The sequence below is a fragment of the Camellia sinensis genome, chromosome 13 (genome assembly GCF_055761805.1).
Source record: "Camellia sinensis isolate YWXY chromosome 13, ASM5576180v1, whole genome shotgun sequence".
Taxonomy (NCBI): domain Eukaryota; kingdom Viridiplantae; phylum Streptophyta; class Magnoliopsida; order Ericales; family Theaceae; genus Camellia; species Camellia sinensis.
This window is the reverse complement of record NC_138973.1, coordinates 99,286,176-99,307,578: the sequence shown is the minus strand read 5'-3', so window position 1 is coordinate 99,307,578 and position 21,403 is coordinate 99,286,176. Positions and strand designations below refer to the sequence as shown.

At 33.7% G+C, this 21,403-nt stretch overlaps 1 protein-coding gene across 1 annotated transcript; it reads left to right on the top strand.

Moving 5' to 3' along the window:
• Window positions 1–11,670: 11,670 nt before the first annotated feature.
• Window positions 11,671–20,471, top strand: LOC114323976 (uncharacterized). Its single transcript, XM_082902974.1, is given in 3 exon segments — window positions 11,671–12,055; window positions 16,623–18,926; window positions 20,057–20,471. Coding segments are annotated over 3 exon segments (2,967 nt in total). The 5' UTR covers window positions 11,671–11,718; the 3' UTR covers window positions 20,383–20,471.
• The last annotated feature ends 932 nt before the right edge of the window (window positions 20,472–21,403 follow it).

The window sequence follows — 21,403 nt, the reverse complement described above, 5'->3', positions numbered from 1 at the left end:
GCGTCTTTGATGCCGAGCATCTTAAACGTTTTTGTCATCTGCTACAACCACTCGTCAGCCTTCAATGGCTCCTTGGGATCACTCAAAAACTCGTCCAGATTCGAGAAGCTAATTCACTCACGTCCTAATATGATGAACAATTGTAATTCACTCCACATAAGCACATAATCACATAGGCACATATGAATTTCATTTCCAGATGATGACCGTCCCGCAGTGCTGCTAGAGTTCCTGTTAGAAACGGTAGTGATCAAGTCCCTTTCCAACAGGACATCCAGAAACCCATGGACTCGGTCAACATCCTAGAAATTAAATTCCATACCCATATAATCACATTAGCATGTTATCATATAAGCACATATCATCCATACTTAAGTCTCTAACAAGCGAGACAAACCCATTGTGGTACTAACCACTTCCCACGTACCCAAAGTATTCAAACCCGGTACGCTCTGATACCAAGTTGTAACGCCCTAAAAAGGGATATAAATAAACCACACACAAGATCTATGAATATATAGAAAAGGTTACACATTCATCTATCAGAGTTTATATTACAAAATGTGTTCCATGCATTACACTTTCATAAATGTTCATTCTGAAATTACAGCATGTAACACTAATTGTTAATAACAAAATAAATGCCCTACGGGCTTACACCTTTCCAAGATATCTCTTGGTTACAACAAAAGAGTCCTAAGCTCTATACAAGTAAAGCCCTCGCCTTGAATAAGCACTTAATACGAAAAGAAGAACAACAAAAATAGAGTCGTCAGCCCCACGTCCTCCCCAGCTATGCCCTTGGAGGTGGCATGTCACCTATACCTGAAAATGGTTTCCTAAGTAGGGTGAGCCAAAGCCCAATAAAGATATACTAACGCAATGTATGAAATTTAACTAAGATATGAGCATTAGATAAATGTTCAATACTTAAAACCATCCAACCCATTTTCGTAACCAATCAATAATGACAATAATATCTCATTCCATTTCCATTCATTTATTCTAATCAACTCACAGATATAGTCCCTTGTTGTCTAAACAACCCCAAACGAGACTACAACTCATTTGTTAACACTTCAATAGCAACAATTATTCAAAAACTTCGATTTTCTTGCTATTTTACGGAATTCTCATCCGAGGGAATCGGCACATATATATATATGATTTCGAGACTTTCACCCTAGGCACTCCGCCCAACTTAATTTGCAATGGAGTACATCCCCTATCTTCTCTCTAACAATAATACATATACAATGTATTTAAGTACGTGTCATACATAATGACTACCAAATTCACATATTCAACAATTTAGTCAAACCGTCACATTCAATGACATAATTCATATGATTAGTTTTAATTTACCTAATCCTCATGCAGTTTCTACAACAATCATAGCTATCCTCTACTAATAGCCCAAAACAGATATTTCTAAACAGATATACAATCTATTAAACAGATAATTTATCAAATTTCCATAGGTGAGTGATTTAACAAACCCAACTACACCATTCATCTAGATACCCATCCAATTTCATATTTTTCCATATCAATTTCTTTATATGTACAAGATGAATTATTTAACCCAAATTAGGACAAATTTCCCTTTTTCTCAAATGTCAACCCCAAGGCCAAATTTCCTATTTAATTAGAAGAGAGCTACATATTCAAAGCCCCAAAGTCATTTTACAACCCAACATGGAAAACCCCTCTTTTAATTTGTACCCAAACCCTAGTTTACCCAAATCACTCCCAAATCCCACCATTTATACATAACATCAAATACCTAGGTTAAAAACCATACTAAAGTGTAGAATATCCCTACCTCAAGTGTATAAGCTCAAAGGAGATAAAGAAGAAACTCAAAAGTGGCCAAATTTGATTTTGCCCGGACCAAGAGGAAGCTCACAAGATGCTCTAACTCTTTATCAAAGGGAGTAGGGTGGAGAGACCCTTAGATCATGGAGTATTTGTCGAGAGAGAGTACTTTAGAGAGAGAGAGACAGCCGATCTAGGGTTTTTAGCAAAAAGAGATTCAAAAAGTGATGTAAAACTCCTCTGATGCGAATTGATATACGCGACCCTTGCTCGAGCGAAAGAGTTGTCACTCGAGCAACCAAACTCTACAAGTGACCTCACTCGAGCGCAAGAAGCATCGCTTGAGCATAAAATGCAAAGCTTCAAAAGTATAACAGACGCACACCCTCGCTCGAGTGCAAGAAGCCTCTCTCGAGTGAAAAACTTCATCTTCCCAGAAATGCTGCGTTTGGGAAGGAAACCTGAGAACCCTCAAAGCTTGCTTGAGCGCAAGAAACCTCACTCGAGCGAAGAAGAAAATTACACAAGGCTCGCTCGAGCGAAGTAGGCAAAATCTGGGCAACAACAATCTAGACCAACTAACAACCAACCTGTTCCAAACTCGTCCAACAAGTTCCAAAACTCAAATGCAAAGAGTCAAAGGGAAAAAACAAGACATGGATACAATATTCAACCACGGATCCCGAGTCCGGAACACAATGAAGGCCGGGGCAAAACCGGGGTCACTATAGTCATTGAGAATTTTTTTTTAACAAAAAAAAAAGAAAAAAAGAAAAAAAAAATCCAACAGTCTTAGATCACTTACAATTAAGAGAAACAAAAGATAAATATTGATAAGTAACTACTTGAAAAGTTATTTCTTTTGAATAACACAAAGTTGTAAAACAATCTAGAAAAAAAATAAATTATGTATATAAGTTGTAAGACAACCTTTGGAAGAAGAAAAAAGAAAAAGAAAAAATTGTATAAATTTGTGTAAAACAACCTCGAAAAAAAAAAGAAAAAAAAAGGAATACGAATACGAATACTTTTGTTCTTCCTCTGCAAACCCAATCAAAACTTTGGAATTTTGGCCCCAAAAAACCTCTTTTTTAATCTCTAAACCTAATATCTGTTCTTCTTTTATTACATCTCTTTCTTCCTCAATTTCTCGTTTTTCTTCGATCCATTTGGGCATCTTTAGCAAACTTAATCGCCTTCTCTGAAAAATGAAAATATTAAAAAAAAAATGATGTAATAGAATTATAGTAAAAGGAGAGGAAGAAAAAAATAAACAAAATTTAGGAGGACTTACGTGTAGGCCCTAATAGATGTACTTATTGTCTAATAAGTCTTGTGAGAATTAATGACGTTTTTCATCAAACACTATCAAAAAAGTTACAAATTGTTAATTTTTAGCAACAGTTCAAAAATTGTCACAAAAAATGTCCCTAATTATAAGTTTTAGTGATAGTTAAAAAAAAAAATCATCACAAAAAAGTCACTAACTTTCAACTTTTAGCGACAATTGAAAAAATTCATCACAGAAAGATATTACTAATAGTAAGTTTTAGCGACAATTTATAAAAACCGTGACAAGAAAAAGTCACTAATTGTCAATTCTTAGCGATATATGCAAAAAATCATGACAAAAATTTATTTTTAACGATGATTTAGTAGGACTTATTTTTAATAAGACTCGATGAGAATTAATTCTAACGGTTAGGACCTATTAGTAGTTATAGCGACCCCGGTCTTTTTCCATTTGATTATTGTATCCGGACTTAGGTTCCGTAGATTCTGTCATTGTATAATTGTTGTAGTTGTCCTTTATTTTCTCTTTTGGAATTATAGGATGTGTTGGGCAGGTTTGTTTCAGGTTGGTTGAGCTTAGGAACCAAGTTTAGTTGCCCAGATTTTTGCTTGTCCGCTCGAGCGGGGGTTTGGACGCTCGAGCGGGGAATACAACCATCCAGTATGTCCTGTGTAGTGTTGGCCGCTCGAGCGGGGTATTGGACGCTCGAGCGGGAAGTCGTGAGTGACGCTCGAGCGGGGAGTTGGGCGCTCGAGCGGGGACCTGTCTGCAAAAACTTCTGGGAGTGTGCATTCGCCGCTCGAGCGGGAGTTGGGCCGCTCGAGCGGGAGTCTGTGAGTGGCGCTCGAGCGGGGGTTTCCACGCTCGAGCGGGGCGACTGGTATAAAAGTCCGAGATCCGACTTTCTGGATCATTTTTCATCTCCTTTTTGATCTTAAAACCCTAGAACCGTCTTCTTCCTCTCCCTACACACCTTCTCTCTTAGGTTTGATCTACTTAGAGTGTATTTCTACCCTAAGTCCTTTGTTAAAAAGATAGAGTGGGTCGAGGGCTTCCGTTTAATCTGAACAATCTTGGGTTTGGAGCACTTTGGTTTTCGTCATCTTCTCTATTCGAATTCTTCGCTTCAAGGTAGGGATTTCCTACTTCATTTTATAGGTTTTGTTCTAAGTTTTGGTATTTTGATATGTTGGGGATACTTTGGTAAATTTCGGGAAAAAACCCTAGTTGTATTATTGAGATAATTTGTATAAGAAATTCATGGAATTGGGAAAAGAGGGTTAAATTCATGGAATTGGGGAAATTCATTGATTAAATGGCGTAATTGGGTAATTGGTATCATTTGTCTATTGAATTGTTGACATAGTTATTTTCAGTTTAGAAATAACTGTTTTGGGCTATCGGTGGAGGATAGTCGTGATTGTTGTAGACATTGCATGTGGATTAGAAATAACTGAAACTAATCACATTGGTTAAGTCATTAATTTTGACTATGGCATTGATACAGAAAATACGTGTATTGATTGAGCATTGCATTTGCATACATTGTTTTGTGTGTGGGAGGAGATAGGGGATGTACTCCACGGTTTAGGGGAAGATAGGGGATGGACCTCTAAACCGGATTTTTTTTGGGAGGAGATAGGGGATGGACTCCATTAGCATCACTTTTATGTGTGCTTATTTATATAGAAGTGTTTTATTGATACAGCACTAAAATGTGTATCAATCTGGAAGTATGAAGTGTTTGATTGAGCTTGAGTCTCATTTGTTTTGTTGATATTGGAAGGATGTGAATATTATATATGTGATTCACTGATGTAAGTTTGGCCAGGTTCTGAGCCATGTTGATAAAATTGGAAAGTAAAACGTATCTTAGACAATAGTGTCATGAGACTATAAAATGAAGTAATTGATTATCTTGGTTAACTATCTGTTGAATGCTATTGCTTTATTCATTGCTTATAAGTGGTTTAGTATATTTCTACTGGGCTGTGGCTCACCCTTTATGGGAACATCATTTTCAGGTTCAGGTGATAAACTACCTCCAAGGACTTAGCTTGGGAGGGTTTGGTTTCTGGATTGGAGAAGACTACCTTTAGTTAATTGTCTTTAATTATTAGTACATGTAAACATTCAAGCCTAGGGCTTTTCTTGTATTGAGTTAGAACTCATATTTTTGTATCCAAGTGTTGGCTTGGAAAGATGTAAGCCTGTAGGGCATTTTATTCGATGTTACATGTAATGCTTTATTTAGTAATACTCTGATGAATGAATTAATAAATTGTCTTCTTTAAATAATGCATGTCAATGATTTATAATGGGTTAATTTTGAGGGCGTTACAGTAGTTTATTCTAAAATTTATACCAATAAATAAATAAATAATTTAGTCGTTGATAATATAAAAATTGAAAACTATTCGATCACTTATCATGAAAGTAAAAAAAATAGAAAAACAAAAATAAAAAAAAGACAAAACAAAACAAAACAAAAGATAGTCTTATAATGGTTTGTACTTCCTTTGCCATAATTCAATCAAACAGTTTTATACTTTCTTTAAAAGAGAAAACCATTGTAGAAAGAGATGAAGAAATAAAAATAAAAAAAATTAGTAAAATAGAAAAATGATAAAAGTAAATTATTGGAGAAGAGAAAAAGTTATTGTAGAGTAGTTATTTGGAGAATGTCGTGGAGTGGAAATTTATTATAGAGTAGTTATTTATTTATTTATTTATTTATTTATTATCTAAATGTCACATAGTAAAAGTTTCAAAAAATCAAAAAATGAGTTTACTTAATATAATAATATAGATAGATTAGTAAATAGTCTACATTATTGTTGATGTGGTGTTTTCAGTTAATAAACAATTGTAATAAACACAAAGTGAGTTATTATTGTCTTATATAATATTCCTATGTGCTACTCATAAATTCTGTCACAATGCGGTTGATTTAGATCATTAGATAGACAATGTGATACGATCTTTAAAAATGATAATAATTAGCCATTTTAGTAGATTTGAGGTGAATGATGTGATAGCACCGTGCTGTCATACTTTGTAAGGCTTGTTTGGACTATATTTTGATAATTTGATCTGTTCATATTCTAAGTTCATTGATTATATCTTTCATATAAAAATAAAATTAATTGGACAAATATAATCTCATCATCAAGCCGAATAATTACACTAAGAAATTATCAAAATCATACTAATCGTTTATTTTTCCTAAATATAAACGTGGTCTTATTATGAGTTATAGATGTCTAAATAACTTGAATTTTTTTTACGAATAATCTATTCAACAAATCCTACACTATAAACAATAATAAATTCGAAACGCACCCTCACAAACTTACAACAAAATTATATGTCTACAAGGCACATCAACAACCATTTTAGTGGGTTAAATTATCAAACATCTAGTGGGTGCCCACGCATGGGCACTTGCTTAGGTCTTTGTGGTATACTCGAATTCAATTAACTATGATGGAATATTGGATGAGTTTACACGATATGGGCTATCGCTACTATAGATACTTTTTAAAGCGTAAGACAAAAATATCCAACATTTTAATGACAAGTCCTATTTTACAAAACTATTGGAGGTTAGGTCTCAATAGATTTTATCCCAATAAAGGTAGTTAGTTCATATTTTTTCAAGAATTATCCACATATGCAAATATATGTTAATAGCAAAAAATTATTGGGCTCTCTAAGGGCATTATGTGGCAATGTTATTCATCAATCACCAAACATCATGTCTTAACAAAAAATTATGGGTAGAGATGGTCATTTTCTCTTGTCGCGTCTGGCCTCACATAGGTTTTTCCCGCCCTGATGAGGAATTGAGACGCGGATGGGTTTTACTTCCCTTGTACCATTCTACTCGACTTCCACCCCCTATTATATTTATTCAATATATTTATATACTATATATAATTTAACTTTTTCTTTATAATAAAATTAAAACACTAAAATATTATACTTGATATTAATTTTTACTCATTTAATTTTTTATCTTATATCTTATAATTCTCATTAACTATAGACCATTAACTTTAATATACTATGTTATTTATAATTTGTATTAATATTTTCAATCTACGATTTATAAAATTAACCCGTCTACTATTGCGCGCTCGTTCCTACCATCGCCACTGCCATCTCTCAATTTGCCCCACCCCCGATATGATATGACGCGGGGATGGATTACTACGAACTCCATCTGTGACCATCCCTAGCCCCACTCTCTTACCAATCACAACTCTCCTATGACACCATCTAATTATACCCCAATAGAATGAAATAGTCAAAAAGTCACTACAAGTTGTTACATCATTCTTTTTACTTTTTTGCTTATTTTTTTTTTTGGGTAAAAATCAAAAGGTCAACTAGGATAGCCAATTCCCAAATGAGGCCTAAATAGCTTCTTCTAGCAAAGTGACCATACTTCAAGAAGCTGATGTGATATTTACTTTTATTTTTGTTGTTTCAAAGTTTTTAGGATAAATTACACTGCTAATCCTTATATTAGGGCCTTATCTCATTTTGGTCCCTGTAATTTTAATTGGCTCAATTTTTTACTATGAATTTTTTATTTTGTCTCAAATTAGTCCAATTGATTCTAATTGTTAGTATTTTTGTTTTGAAAATACGCACATGAGCGGGATGCGTCATGGTTTTAGCAACAATTGTAAATTTAATTAATTCAATGACTTAAACCCAACAAATTCAATAATAATTTTCCATTAAGAATCCTAACGATATTATCTATTGGATCAAATTAATGCAAAATCTAAAATTAATGATCAAAATTGAGTCAATTGAAATTATAGGGACTAAAATGATACAAGCAACAAAATTTAGGGACTACTATTATAATTTGTCCAAACTTTTATTATATACATGTGGGCAAGTTATGATGATAGTCCTAGTACTTTGATGATTGTGTCATTTTGGTTCTTGTAATTTCATTTAGCTTGATTTTGATCATGAATTTGTGAATTTTTTTTAATTTGGTCCGATTGATTGCAATTTTTAACATTTTTTTATGAAAAATACGCAAACAAGTGTCACATGTCACTTGAACCAATTTAGTGATAATTTTTCTTAAAAAAGCTAACGATATTATCAATTGGACCAAATCGATACAAAATTTAAAATTAAGGGTTAAAAGTGAGCCAATTGAAAGTGTAGAGACCAAAATGACACAAAGAGCAAAACATAAGGATTATCGGTATAATTTTTCCATTTGTGTTTAATAAAATTTATATTTCTGGAACCTATCTAATGAGATCAACGAACAATATAGAATAAAAAATTTGTAAAACTAAAATATTACTTTTTTTAACTGTACGAAACTGAGGTTTTTCTAAATTTTTCCTAGTTTTAATTAATATTTTATCAATTTCGCATAACAGTGTTATACACAGTTGTTTCACTAAAAAATTATTTTGTATTTAACATTGATCTTGATATATCTTAAATAATAAATTTTTAAAAATCAAATGAGTAATATAAAAATAATAAAATTTCACCACATTAGCAAAGTTGTTATCCTCTGTCATGTTTTCCTATAGCGCCCTTTGTAGTGTTTTGGGGAATTTTGTTTTGAACAAATTATGTAAATGGTCCATATAGTTTACATAATGTGTCAATTTGGTCCATGTTATTTTAATTTGTTCGATTTTATCCTTTAATTTAACAGATTGTGTCATATTGGTCCAATAAATGATAGCCGTTATGCTTGGTGGACGGAAACTCAAACGATGTATCAATTTGGTCCATGTAGTTTACACGATATGTCAGTTTGGTCCTTGTAAAAATTGAACAAATTAAAACAATGGGTACTAAATTGTTACATTGTGTAAACTACAGGGGCCAAATTGGCAAGTCATTTGAGCACGTGACAACTTTCAGCCCATCAAACTTAACAGCCGTTATTTATTGGACCAATATAACACAATCCATTAAGTTAAGGGATAAAATCGAGTAAATTAAACAATATGAACTAAATTAGCATATCGTATAAACTATAGGGACCATTTACATAATTTACGTTTTTTTGTCCTTCCGTTATTCATTTTTCTTGTTTCTCACAACTTGCACATCTCCATCACAAAAAGTTATTTCATAGATCTGAGGTGTAATTTGGGCGAGGTTAATCCAAATAACTTAAGTTCAGCTTGAAATTTTTTAAGGCTTGGAAAAAATATTTTTAAATTCGTTATAAGTTTGAACAAAAATCTGAATTAAATTTGAGCGGGCTTGAGTAAAAATATCAAACAATCTAAGTAGCCTGTAACCCGAATTATATATGTAAATGTAAAGGGCAAATTACCAACACCCCCTCGAGGTTTGACTAAAATACAGATTCCCTCTGAGGTTTGAAAAATTACAAATTACCCCCTAAGGTTTATATTTGCATAACAAATGAGGGAGCAATTTGTTATGCAAATATAAACCTCAGGGGGAGAGATGTAATGTCTCAACCTCAAGGGGGAATCCGTATTTTAGTCAAACATCGATGGGGGTGTTGGTAATTTTCCCATATATAAAATATTAAATTTACATATAAATTATTAACCATTAAATGATATTAAAGTAATTTAGATTGTTAGGTCATATTGCATATATATTACATACACAAATAATACAATATAAAATTTTACTTATTTATTTTTTCGCACTCATAAATTGTAAATATCATCATAACGAAAGATTTCTTACATTATATAAATTAATTGTTTTGATGTTATTAATGATTTTATAAAAAGAAAAATTATAAATAGTCTAATGTTAACAAATTAATTAACTTAGCTGAGCTTTAAAAAAAAATAAAAGAAAGAAAGAAAGAAACTGCTAACAAGTAACAATAGAGTATAAATAATAAAATCTATATTTTCGTGAAAATAGATAGCAATATCTTAAAAATATCCATGCGTAGTGCCATGGCCTATTATAGACAAATAATGCATATTTTTTAAAATATTCATGCAAGGGCAGGATGTAAAAATTATGAATTACAATTCAAAAAAATGCCTAAAATTTGTAAAGTCCAAACCACTAGATCAATCGTATCCATCCCCCAATACACACGGCTTGCTCAATAGGCATCTGCCAAACCAGTAAAAGGATACAGATTGAATTTTTACAATCCACCTAATTTTAGACGAATGGCGAATGGAATATCACTCAACCCAACCCAAACTTCATTCACCCGTACTCCAACGTGTGCTCACCTCTGATGTGGATGAGTTACATTACTTTTGTGTATTTTATTGAGAAAATTATCATTCAAAGGAGAGATTTTTAAAAATTATTATATATTAGTGAAAATGTTTATCATTTTAATTATTAATGTTTATAATGTTTATTATTATTTTGTAAATAATTTTTCATACTATCAGTGGTGAGTAATTTTCCTAATTTTATTATTAATAAAATATTGACACATTAAATAATAAACTAATGAACTAAAAATATGTTTCTAAAAATAATTTTTTTTTAAGAGATAAATAAGATAAAATAATAACACTACATTATTAAATCAATTTAATTTTTTTAATAGATGATATAAACAAAAGACCTTACAAATTGAAGCTCGGATAATCCAAAAAGAACTCATGGTTGGCCCTACAAATCCCTTAAGTTTTCTAAAGTTCTAATTTGAACTTGAGAAAAGCCAAACCTTAAACAAAATATGTATAAAATTTGAACTTGGCCGTCATGTTAGGTCTAGTCTTGATTTCGATAATCCGAACCATTCATTTAGTATGGTTTTTCTATATATATCATTCCTAGTAAAAATTAAGTCAATTTAATGATCATAACATTTTAATTTTATTGTGTTTGTCTCCAAAAGAATAAATCGTCTATTTTCAAAAGGTTAATGCTATGGTACGATACACAAATTATGACATTTGTAAGTTTGATTATTACAAATATCGTAACTCAATTATATGAGAGTCATAGCTAAAAACAAAAAGAGTTATAATATAATCAAAGAGTTTTTAGATCATGACCAAAATAATGTCACAATCAACATCGCATTGAGTCATAATTAGGCCAAGTTTGGCATATGATAAAGAATCCATCTTTTTATCTTTTTTTCATCACATCACTTCTCTACTTTTCTACACATCTTTTCGTAAAAAGATAAAATGTACACTTATTTAGGTCATTCCAAACAACCCCTTAATATGACAATATGTATAATCAACTCATAATCAAGTCTTAACTAATACCTCTATAGGTTATAATCAAAGTCATAACTATTCCCTATTGAAAAGCATATTTGTCGTTTATTTTATCAGAAAAAATGAGATAAAAAAAATAAAATTACGATTATCAAATAGATTTAATTTTTTCATAAATAATATATAAAAAAATACTTTATAAAATCAACTATTCAAATAATCAAAGTGGAACTACCCGCCCTAACACAGACGGGCAAGTTTTGTCTCTTTAGCCATTGACATAACTTGACTCTGGCTCACCTGATCACATTATAAAACCAACCAGCAGCTTCAAGTTATGAAACACCTATCACTAGCACTTCCCAAGCTAAGTTTCACCCATAAAAACCCGCGAAACCCACCTCTAAAATGTCCAAAATAACCCCAACAACATCTTTTCAAATCCTTCTCTCCATGTTCGCCCTCCCACTCCTCATCCTGCCCTTGCATGGAAACTCCCAATCTACTGATTCAGAACAAACAATCCGACTCAGACTCAAACGACACTGGTCCAATCCACCCTCCATCAACCACTGGACACCATCACCACCAAACTCCAACTCCTCCACCCACTGTAATTGGCCTGAGATCACCTGCTCCAATGGCTCCGTCACCGGACTTTCCCTCATCGACAAAACCATCACCGGGCCAATCCCACCGTTCATTTGTGACCTCAAAAACCTCACCGCCATTGATCTCCAGTACAATTTGTTGGAGAAAATACCAGAAACTAAACAATATTATTGATAAATGATGCAAAGAAAATGAGATACAAATAGATCAGGCTGAGGCACGGATATCTCGTTTTCTTTAAGGAGATCAAGCCCACTGCGGTAGGAAGAATCCAAATACCGATGCAGCAGTCATAACACTATGACTTGTCCCCTCCAGGATACAACAGCCCGACCACTTGTCGTATGGTTCAGGCCAACTCTGCACAAGATGGTGAACCCAAAGCTCCACCAATAAAACACCCTTCTTTGCTAGTAATCTCTCTTGTATAGAAAATAGCTTATCTCTATAGATAGAAAAGAGTAGACTATATATATAGGCTATAAGGACCTTACAGTTACACCAAAAATAATGACCATTAAACAAGAAAATGGTTACACCAAAATAATGACCATTAACCAGGTTCATGAATTCTATTTAACCTCCATTTATGACCAAGAGGTTACCAAAGAAATAAAACCCCATTATGAAAAAGATAAACCAATAAATAAATATAAGATATTAAAATGGTCCAACAATCCCCCACTCATTTTAATATCAACAAGGATAAAAATAAAAATAAGAGAGATTACCAAACAAAGATAGATTAGTATGCATCATGAAGGTGTGCTCTGCATTGAACCTTCATTAGTGAAACAACAACCTCTACTCCAGAGTCAGTAGTGGTCTCAGACTTGAACTATGACTGCTTAGGGGAAATAAAGTATTACTGCTCACACATAATAGTCCAGGTGTTGACATGAGCTTTAATAGCCAGCACATTACGGCCTTGTGCTAATCCCAGTTTTCATGAGCATATTTGAGAATAAGCCTAGTTCTCATAGAAAGCGGCCCCACTTTCATGCTCACATAGGTGAAATCTGTCAAGGATGTTCCTGTAATTTACACACCCCACTCAACAAGAGCTACAGAATTTCATTAAGAGTATAAAAACTCAACCCTCCAACATTACAGGACAAATGCACTTACATCATAGGGATGGATAACAAAATATTAAAGAGTGCATTTTTACAACCACCATATGATTCGTTCTTCCCATTGAACCTAGTTACAGGATCTCTGGTCCCTAGGTTGGGTATCCTCATACATGGTTTTTGATTTTATAGGCTTCAAACCCATCCCCCTCGATGTATTCCAGACCCTATCTCTCGCCAAGGCCTTGGTTAATGGATCCGCAAGATTATCACAAGATCTTACATAATTCACAGTTATGATGCCATTACTCAAATAGGATCTCACATTACTGTGTTTCCTTCTAATAGGTCTGGATTTACCATTATAAAAATGAATGTTCACTCTACCAATAGCAGCAGTGCTATCACAATGAATTAACACAGGAGGAATTGGTTTTTCCCAAAAAGGAATTTCATGTAACAAATCTCTTAACCAATTCGCTTCCTCACATGCTGAAGCTAACGCTATAAGCTCAGCTTCCATTGTAGAATTAGCAATTATCGTCTGTTTTTTAGACTTCCAACATATAGCACCACCACCCAAGGTAAAAATAAAACCCGAGGTAGAGAGAGAATCACCTGACAAAGTGTTCCAATCGGCATCACTATATCCCTCAAGTACCGCAGGATACTTGTTATAAAACAAACCATAATTTTTTGTTCCAAATAAATATCTCATAATTCTTCCCATGGCTAGCCAATGATCTCGACTTGGTTTGCTAGTAAACCTGCTAAGTACTCCAACAGCATATGCAATGTCAGGTCTAGTACAGTCAGTAGCATATCTCAAACTACCAATCATACTAGCATATTCCTTTTGATTAATCACTTCTTTTTCATTTGTTACAACAGATAAGTGTATGCTTGCATCAAAAGGAGTAGCAACATGTTTACAGTCTAGAAAATTATATTTCTTTAACATTTTCTCAACATAATGCGACTGATCAAGAAAAATGCCATCCTCAGTCTTGGTAACTTTAATTCCCAAAATAAAATTAGCTTCACCAAGATCTTTCATATCAAAGTGGCTATTAAGCATATTTTTAGTCTCATTTATAATATGCAAATTAGAGCCAAAGATAAGTAGATCATCCACATATAGGCTAATAATCACATGTGCATTCTCACAAGTTTTATAATATATGCACTTATCACATTCATTAGTCTTATAGCCATTCTCAAGCATGCAGGAATCAAATTTCTCATGCCACTGTTTAGGAGCTTGTTTTAAACCATAAAGGGATTTAGTTAGCTTACACACTTTGCTTTCTTGGCCAGGCTCCACAAAGCCTTCAGGTTGGTCCATACAAATCTCCTCATCTAGATCTCCATTTAAAAATGCTGTTTTTACATCCATTTGATGAATTTTTAAATCATGAATTGTAGCCACTGCAATCAACAGTCTGATGGATGTTACTCTAGTAACCGGAGAAAAAGTATCAAAGAAATCAAGATCAACTTGTTGCTTAAAACCTTTAGCGACAAGCCTCGCTTTATATTTATCAATAGTTCCATCCGGTTTAAGTTTTTTACGAAGGACCCATTTACACCCAATAGTTTTACAACCTGGAGGTAAATCCACTAACTTCCATGTTTTATTTGAAAGTAGTGAGTCTAACTCATCATTTACAGCCTCTCTCCAGAAAATAGCATCAGGTGATAATAAAGCTTCTTGTACCGTATGAGGAATTTCTTCCACATTGTAAAGATAATAGTCAGGGCCAAAATCTTTTTCAACTCTAGCTCGTTTACTTCTTCTTGGTTGAATTTGAAAATTTTCTTTTTCTTGAAAAACTTGAGAAGGAGTAGAAGAGCTAAAAATATTTTCAGATATTATTTGACCCCCACTATTTCTAGATTTGAAAGGAAATTTATTTTCATGAAAAATAGCATCACCTGATTCAAAAATAATATTATTTTCCATATCAAAAAATCTATAAGCTGTACTATGCAACGCATATCCAAGAAAAACACAAGTGGTAGCCCGTTCACCCAATTTAGGTCGTTTAGGATCTGCAAGCCTCACAAAAGCTAAACAACCCCAAACCCTCAAATAACCTAAATTTGGTTTATGCCCTCGCCACAACTCATAAGGGACAATTTTAGTCTTTTTGTGTGGCACTCTATTTATCACATGGCAAGCTGTCAAAATAGCCTCACCCCAAAAATTTGAGGGAGTACCTGAATCAATAAGCATAGCATTCGTCAAGTCAATTAACGTTCTATTTTTTCTTTCAGCTACGCCATTTGATGAAGGTGAATATGGTGGAGTAGTCTCATGAATAATTCCCAATGACTGAACAAAAGAGTTGAATCCTAGAGATTCATACTCCCGGCCTCTATCACTTCTAATTCTTTTAATCTTTTTACCGAATTGATTTTCCACTTCAAGAAGGAATTCTTTAAATTTCTCAAAAGCATCACTTTTATTTTTTAATAAATATACGTTTGTATATTTTGAAAAATCATCAATAAAAGTGATAAAATATCGGTTACCACCCCGAGTTAAAATTCCTTCAAACTCACACAAATCAGTATGAAATAATTCTAGCAATTCGGTATTTTTTTCAACACTTTTATGAGGCCTCTTTGTAACTTTTGCTTTACTGCAAACTTCACATTTCTCAAAAATTTTTGTCACTTTAGGAATTAATTCTAAACTACTCATGATTCCCACATATTTACTATTTATATGACACAAGCGAGCATGCCATAAATTAATAGAAGACAAAGTGTAAGTGGTGTCATAGTAATAATCATAAAATTGATCAGCAAGGCAATTTAAGAGATAAAAGCGACATTTATACTCATCTGTATTATAAGAAGCCACTTTTGCCTCGTAGTCTTCATCATTCATCTCTTCGGTTGGGATTTTGTTCGGATTCTTTTCTGTAAGAACATATGCAACTTTCAAAAGGCTAAAGTAAAAAAGAACTTTTCCTTTCCACCTCTTAAAATGAACTCCTTTGAACTTGAAAGGTTTGTTGAGATCTCCAATTCCATCATTGGTTTTTTCTGGTACTTGTTCCATGTTTGATCTCCTTAAAATTGTTGGAGAAAATACCAGAAACTAAACAATATTATTGATAAATGATGCAAAGAAAATGAGATACAAATAGATCAGGCTGAGGCACGGATATCTCGTTTTCTTTAAGGAGATCAAGCCCACTGCGGTAGGAAGAATCCAAATACCGATGCAGCAGTCATAACACTATGACTTGTCCCCTCCAGGATACAACAGCCCGACCACTTGTCGTATGGTTCAGGCCAACTCTGCACAAGATGGTGAACCCAAAGCTCCACCAATAAAACACCCTTCTTTGCTAGTAATCTCTCTTGTATAGAAAATAGCTTATCTCTATAGATAGAAAAGAGTAGACTATATATATAGGCTATAAGGACCTTACAGTTACACCAAAAATAATGACCATTAAACAAGAAAATGGTTACACCAAAATAATGACCATTAACCAGGTTCATGAATTCTATTTAACCTCCATTTATGACCAAGAGGTTACCAAAGAAATAAAACCCCATTATGAAAAAGATAAACCAATAAATAAATATAAGATATTAAAATGGTCCAACACAATTACATCCCCGGACCCTTCCCTACGGCTCTCTACAACTGTACCAAGCTTGAACATTTAGACCTCTCCCAAAACTTGTTCGTGGGCTGCATTCCAGGCGATGTTGACCGGTTGTCAACTCATCTCCGGACCTTCAACCTCAGCGGCAACAACTTCACCTGCGATATCCCAGCAGCCATCGGGCGGTTTCCGGAGCTCACAACCCTTCGGCTTTATCTAAATGAGTTTAACGGCTCTTTCCCGCCAGAAATTGGCAATCTGTCAAGGCTCGAAATGCTGGAGCTGTCGGACAATGAATTTGCACCGATGGCGATATCATCCACCTTTACCCAGTTGAGGAAACTTAAACAACTATTGATCAAAGATTCAAGTTTGATCGGTGAAATCCCGGAAACAATTGGGATTTTAGCAGAGCTCGAGGAATTGGACTTGTCAAACAATAACTTGACTGGTACAATTCCGAGTGGTTTGCTTCTGCTGAAGAATTTAACAATAGTATATCTCTTCAAAAATCACTTGTCCGGACCAATTCCTCAGCTCATTGAAGCTTTGAAGATGGAGGAATTCGATTTATCCGAAAACAACTTGACAGGAACAATTCCGGATGATTTTGGTACACTAACAGAGTTGTCAGTTTTGTCTCTATTTTCCAATCAACTCTCGGGGGAGATACCGGAAAGCATTAGTCACCTTCCATCACTGAGATATGCAACATTGTCCAGCAACAATCTCTCTGGAACATTGCCACCGGACTTGGGGCAATATTCCATTCTTCAGGGGTTTGATGTCGCCCAGAACCATTTCACCGGTAAGGTGCCAGAGTACTTGTGCGCTAATGGTGGACTAATAGGAATTGCGGCATATGATAACAATTTGAGTGGTGAATTGCCTAACTCACTTGGCAATTGTTCGAGTTTGTTGATTGTTCGGGTTAATGGTAATCGCCTTTCTGGCAGTATTTCAGCTGGTCTCTGGACATCAACCAATCTGACATTGTTGATGCTTAGCGATAACTCCTTTACCGGTCACCTTCCAAGAACACTTGCACCAAGTTTATTACGACTCGAGATCAGTAATAACAAGTTTTCCGGTGAAATCTCAACTGGGTTGTCTTCTTGGAAGCATTTAACAGTGTTCAGTGCAAGTAACAACCTCTTTGTTGGTACGATTCCCCAAGAATTGACAACACTTTCTCAATTGACAACTCTGCTGCTCGATGGGAATCTATTTTCTGGCCATCTTCCATCAGATATTGTCTCATGGAAGTGGCTGACCACTCTGAATCTCAGTCGAAACCAACTCTCGGGTTCAATTCCTGCCAAACTTGGTTCTTTACCAAGCCTCACTGTTTTGGACTTGTCAAGGAATGCGTTCTCAGGTCAAATTCCAACTCAGATTGGCCTTTTAAAGCTAACTTCCCTCAATTTGTCTTCCAACTGTCTCACTGGAAGAATCCCATCTGAGTTTGAAAATACTTTTTTCAATGCCAGCTTCTTGAACAACACCGGTCTTTGTGCAAGTAATCCATCACTCGGCCTTGAGATCTGCTCTTCTAGATTTGAAAACTCGAGCAAGTTATTCTCCAGGCTTCTCGCTATAATCATAGGTATAGCAACAGTCTTACTTGCATCAGCTATGCTACTCACATTCTTCCTAATTAAAACCAAGGGCTGCGAATCGGATTCCAAGTGGGAGCTCACTTACTACCAGAAATTGAATTTGAGTTTCAAAGAGTCAGACATTTTGTCAAATTTGACTGAAAATAATGTGATCGGAAGTGGTGGGTCGGGAAAATTATATCGTGTTGAGTTGAACTGTTCAAGTGAAATTGTAGCAGTTAAGAGGATTCAGAATATCAAGTTGGATCAAAAGCTGGAGAAGCAATTCCTAGCAGAAGTTGAGATATTGGGCACAATTCACCATTCCAACGTAGTGAATTTGTTGAGTTGCATTTCTAGTGAGACTACAAAACTTATTGTTTATGAGTATTTGGGAAACCATAGCTTGGATAGTTGGCTCCATGGAAAAAAGAGGCAAAGCATATCGGATTCAGACCTCGGTGTTGTCTTGGACTGGCCTAAGCGGTTGAAAATTGCCGTGGGAGCTGCCCGAGGGCTATGCTACATGCACCATGATTGCAAACCTTCAGTAATTCACTGAGATGTGAAATCGAGCAATATTTTGTTGGATTCTCAGTTCAATGCAAAAGTTGGAGATTTTGGCCTAGCCAAGATATTGGTAAAGCATGGAGGGCCTAATACGATGTCAACTGTGATTGGCTCTTTTGGCTACATTGCTCCAGGTAATTAACATATAAATTGATTTATTTTTAATTTATTTTCGTATTTAATGAAATTTTAAAAAAAAATTAAAGTTAGACGTTTTTTTTTTTTTACCGTTTTTTAATTTATTTTTAAAATGGTTTATTTTTGTCATTCATAACATTTTTCAAATAACTAAAAAAATAAACCTCTGAATTGCAAATTGCGATCAGAGCTGGCAGGGGCTAAGTTAAAAAAAATTTTAAATGTAAAAGTTTCTTTGAAATTGGTTTAAAGACAAAAATATGTTAAATCTTGTCCAAAAAAATCTGAAAAGGTTTACTTTTTTCTTTAAATAGATGTTTGGAAAATTTTCAAAATTTTAAAGATTGCCTAGTAGAGATGGACGAAAATATTTGTAAGAAAATATTAAAAAAAAAAAAAAAACTCTAGAGTTTGATCCTTGTAATAAAAAATGTCCTGAATTTTTAATTTTGTCAATTTAAACAATAATCTGTTCATTTATTGTCAATGTAAACTATCAACCTATTTCCGTTAAGCAAAACCTATGGTAATTTGTGTTTTACTCATTAAATTCAATATAGGTTTTTATAAAATATCTAAAATATATTTTTTCATTGAGTTTAATGACTAAAATACTTATTTTTTTCTTCGTCAATTTTCCTTAACGAAAATAAACAAATGATTTAGATTGAAACAATCAAAAGATTATGATTTAAATTAAAAAAAATTAAAAACTTAGTTTATTTTGTTACATAAGTCAAACTCTAATTTTTTTTTTCCCCCAAAATTTAAAATCTTGGTTCCAAATCACACTAAGAGTTAGCTAGGAGCTGAGTTAAAAATTAAGGAAATGTGGAAAAATATTGAAACAATCTACTATACATGAAAACAAGTTAAATTTTGTTGAAAAACACCTAAAAAGTTTATTCATTTTTGTCTTTAATGATTTTTTTTTTTTTGAAAATTAATTTTTTTTTTTAGATTTGTCTAGTCTAGATTGATGTAAAATGTATAAAATAAAAAAATTACCTCAAAGAAATATAAGACAAAAAAACCAGTCAACTTATAAGCTGTAATTAAAAAAATTCTAAATTTTATTTTACATTAATTTTTGACATTCATATTTTAAATTATTTATGACTTTCAGAGTATGCTAGGACAAGCAAAGTGAATGAGAAGATTGATGTCTATAGCTTCGGTGTTGTCCTTCTAGAACTAGTTACTGGTAAGAAAGCCAACGATGAAAATGAAGGTATGTGCCTTGCCGATTGGGCATTTCAATATTACAATCAAGAAGGAAGCCACATAGTTGATGCCCTGGATGAGAAGATTAAAGAACTTCATTACTTGTATGAAATGGCTTGTGTTTTCGAGCTTGGGATCATTTGCACTAGCCCACTTCCCTCGAATAGGCCTAGCATGAGGCAGGTTTTACAAATCTTGCTCAATTGCAGCCATCAATCGGGATTTTGAGGGGGTAATGTTGGGAGTGAGAATTACTGCTGTTCTGACTTCTCTGATGATTTTAGGCAGGGGAGCATTTTTTAAGGTGAGGATGGTAGTTTATTTTCCATTGTTTAGCTACTCTTTTCATTCTTGACTATGGCATAAGCATTCGCAATTACTACCACAAGAAAGCCACCCCCTATCTCTAAAGGGGCTCATCACTTCGTCTGTAGACTGCAGTCGACCTTAGTGATTCCTTTTGTAAACTTAACTTGTTTGGTGCCCTTCATCGGTTTATTCCTTCCTTGAGTAGAGCGGCAATGTGGCAGGACCGCCCTTGTAAAACAAATCAAGTTGCTCATTCTAGGCTTGTGAAACCCTATTTCAAGATCAACTCACTATGTAAATTTTTGAAGAAATTATAAAAAGAATTTCAAAATTGGAGCCTTACAATAAAATAAATTCTAAATTTTTAATTTTGTCAATTTAAACCTTAATATTGTAATTTTTTTTTCCGTCTAAATTATTTGCATATTTTTGTTAGGTAAAAGCGATTACAAATGACATTTTTAGTTATTAAACTCAATAAAAAAAATAGTATTTAAGACATCTTCCATGTACCTATATTGAGTATAATGACTAAAATATTATTTTTCCGTTACTTTTATTTAATGAAAATATGCAAATGATTTAAATTAAAAATAAATCAGAATATTAGAATTTAAATTTACAAAATAAAAAATTTAAGATTTATTTTAGAGATTTTAGGTTTTTGTAATTGGTAATCCCGTTTGACAAAACTCCTATCAGTTGTAATTTTATTCGCTATTTGTTTCAGTGAGGTTAGGAGTGCTTAGATACCAATCCAACCCCGCGATGTGCCCGTGTAGAAGAGTTTGTGCTGGCATTCAGTATTCCTTGTTTGTCACTTCGCAGACTATAATAACTAAAATTGTTTGACTGCTCAAGCAGTGGAGTGGTTCATCCAGTATTTCAGCCTTCATTCAGATATTGTTGAAAAGTCCAAGGAGAGCATAAATTATGTAAT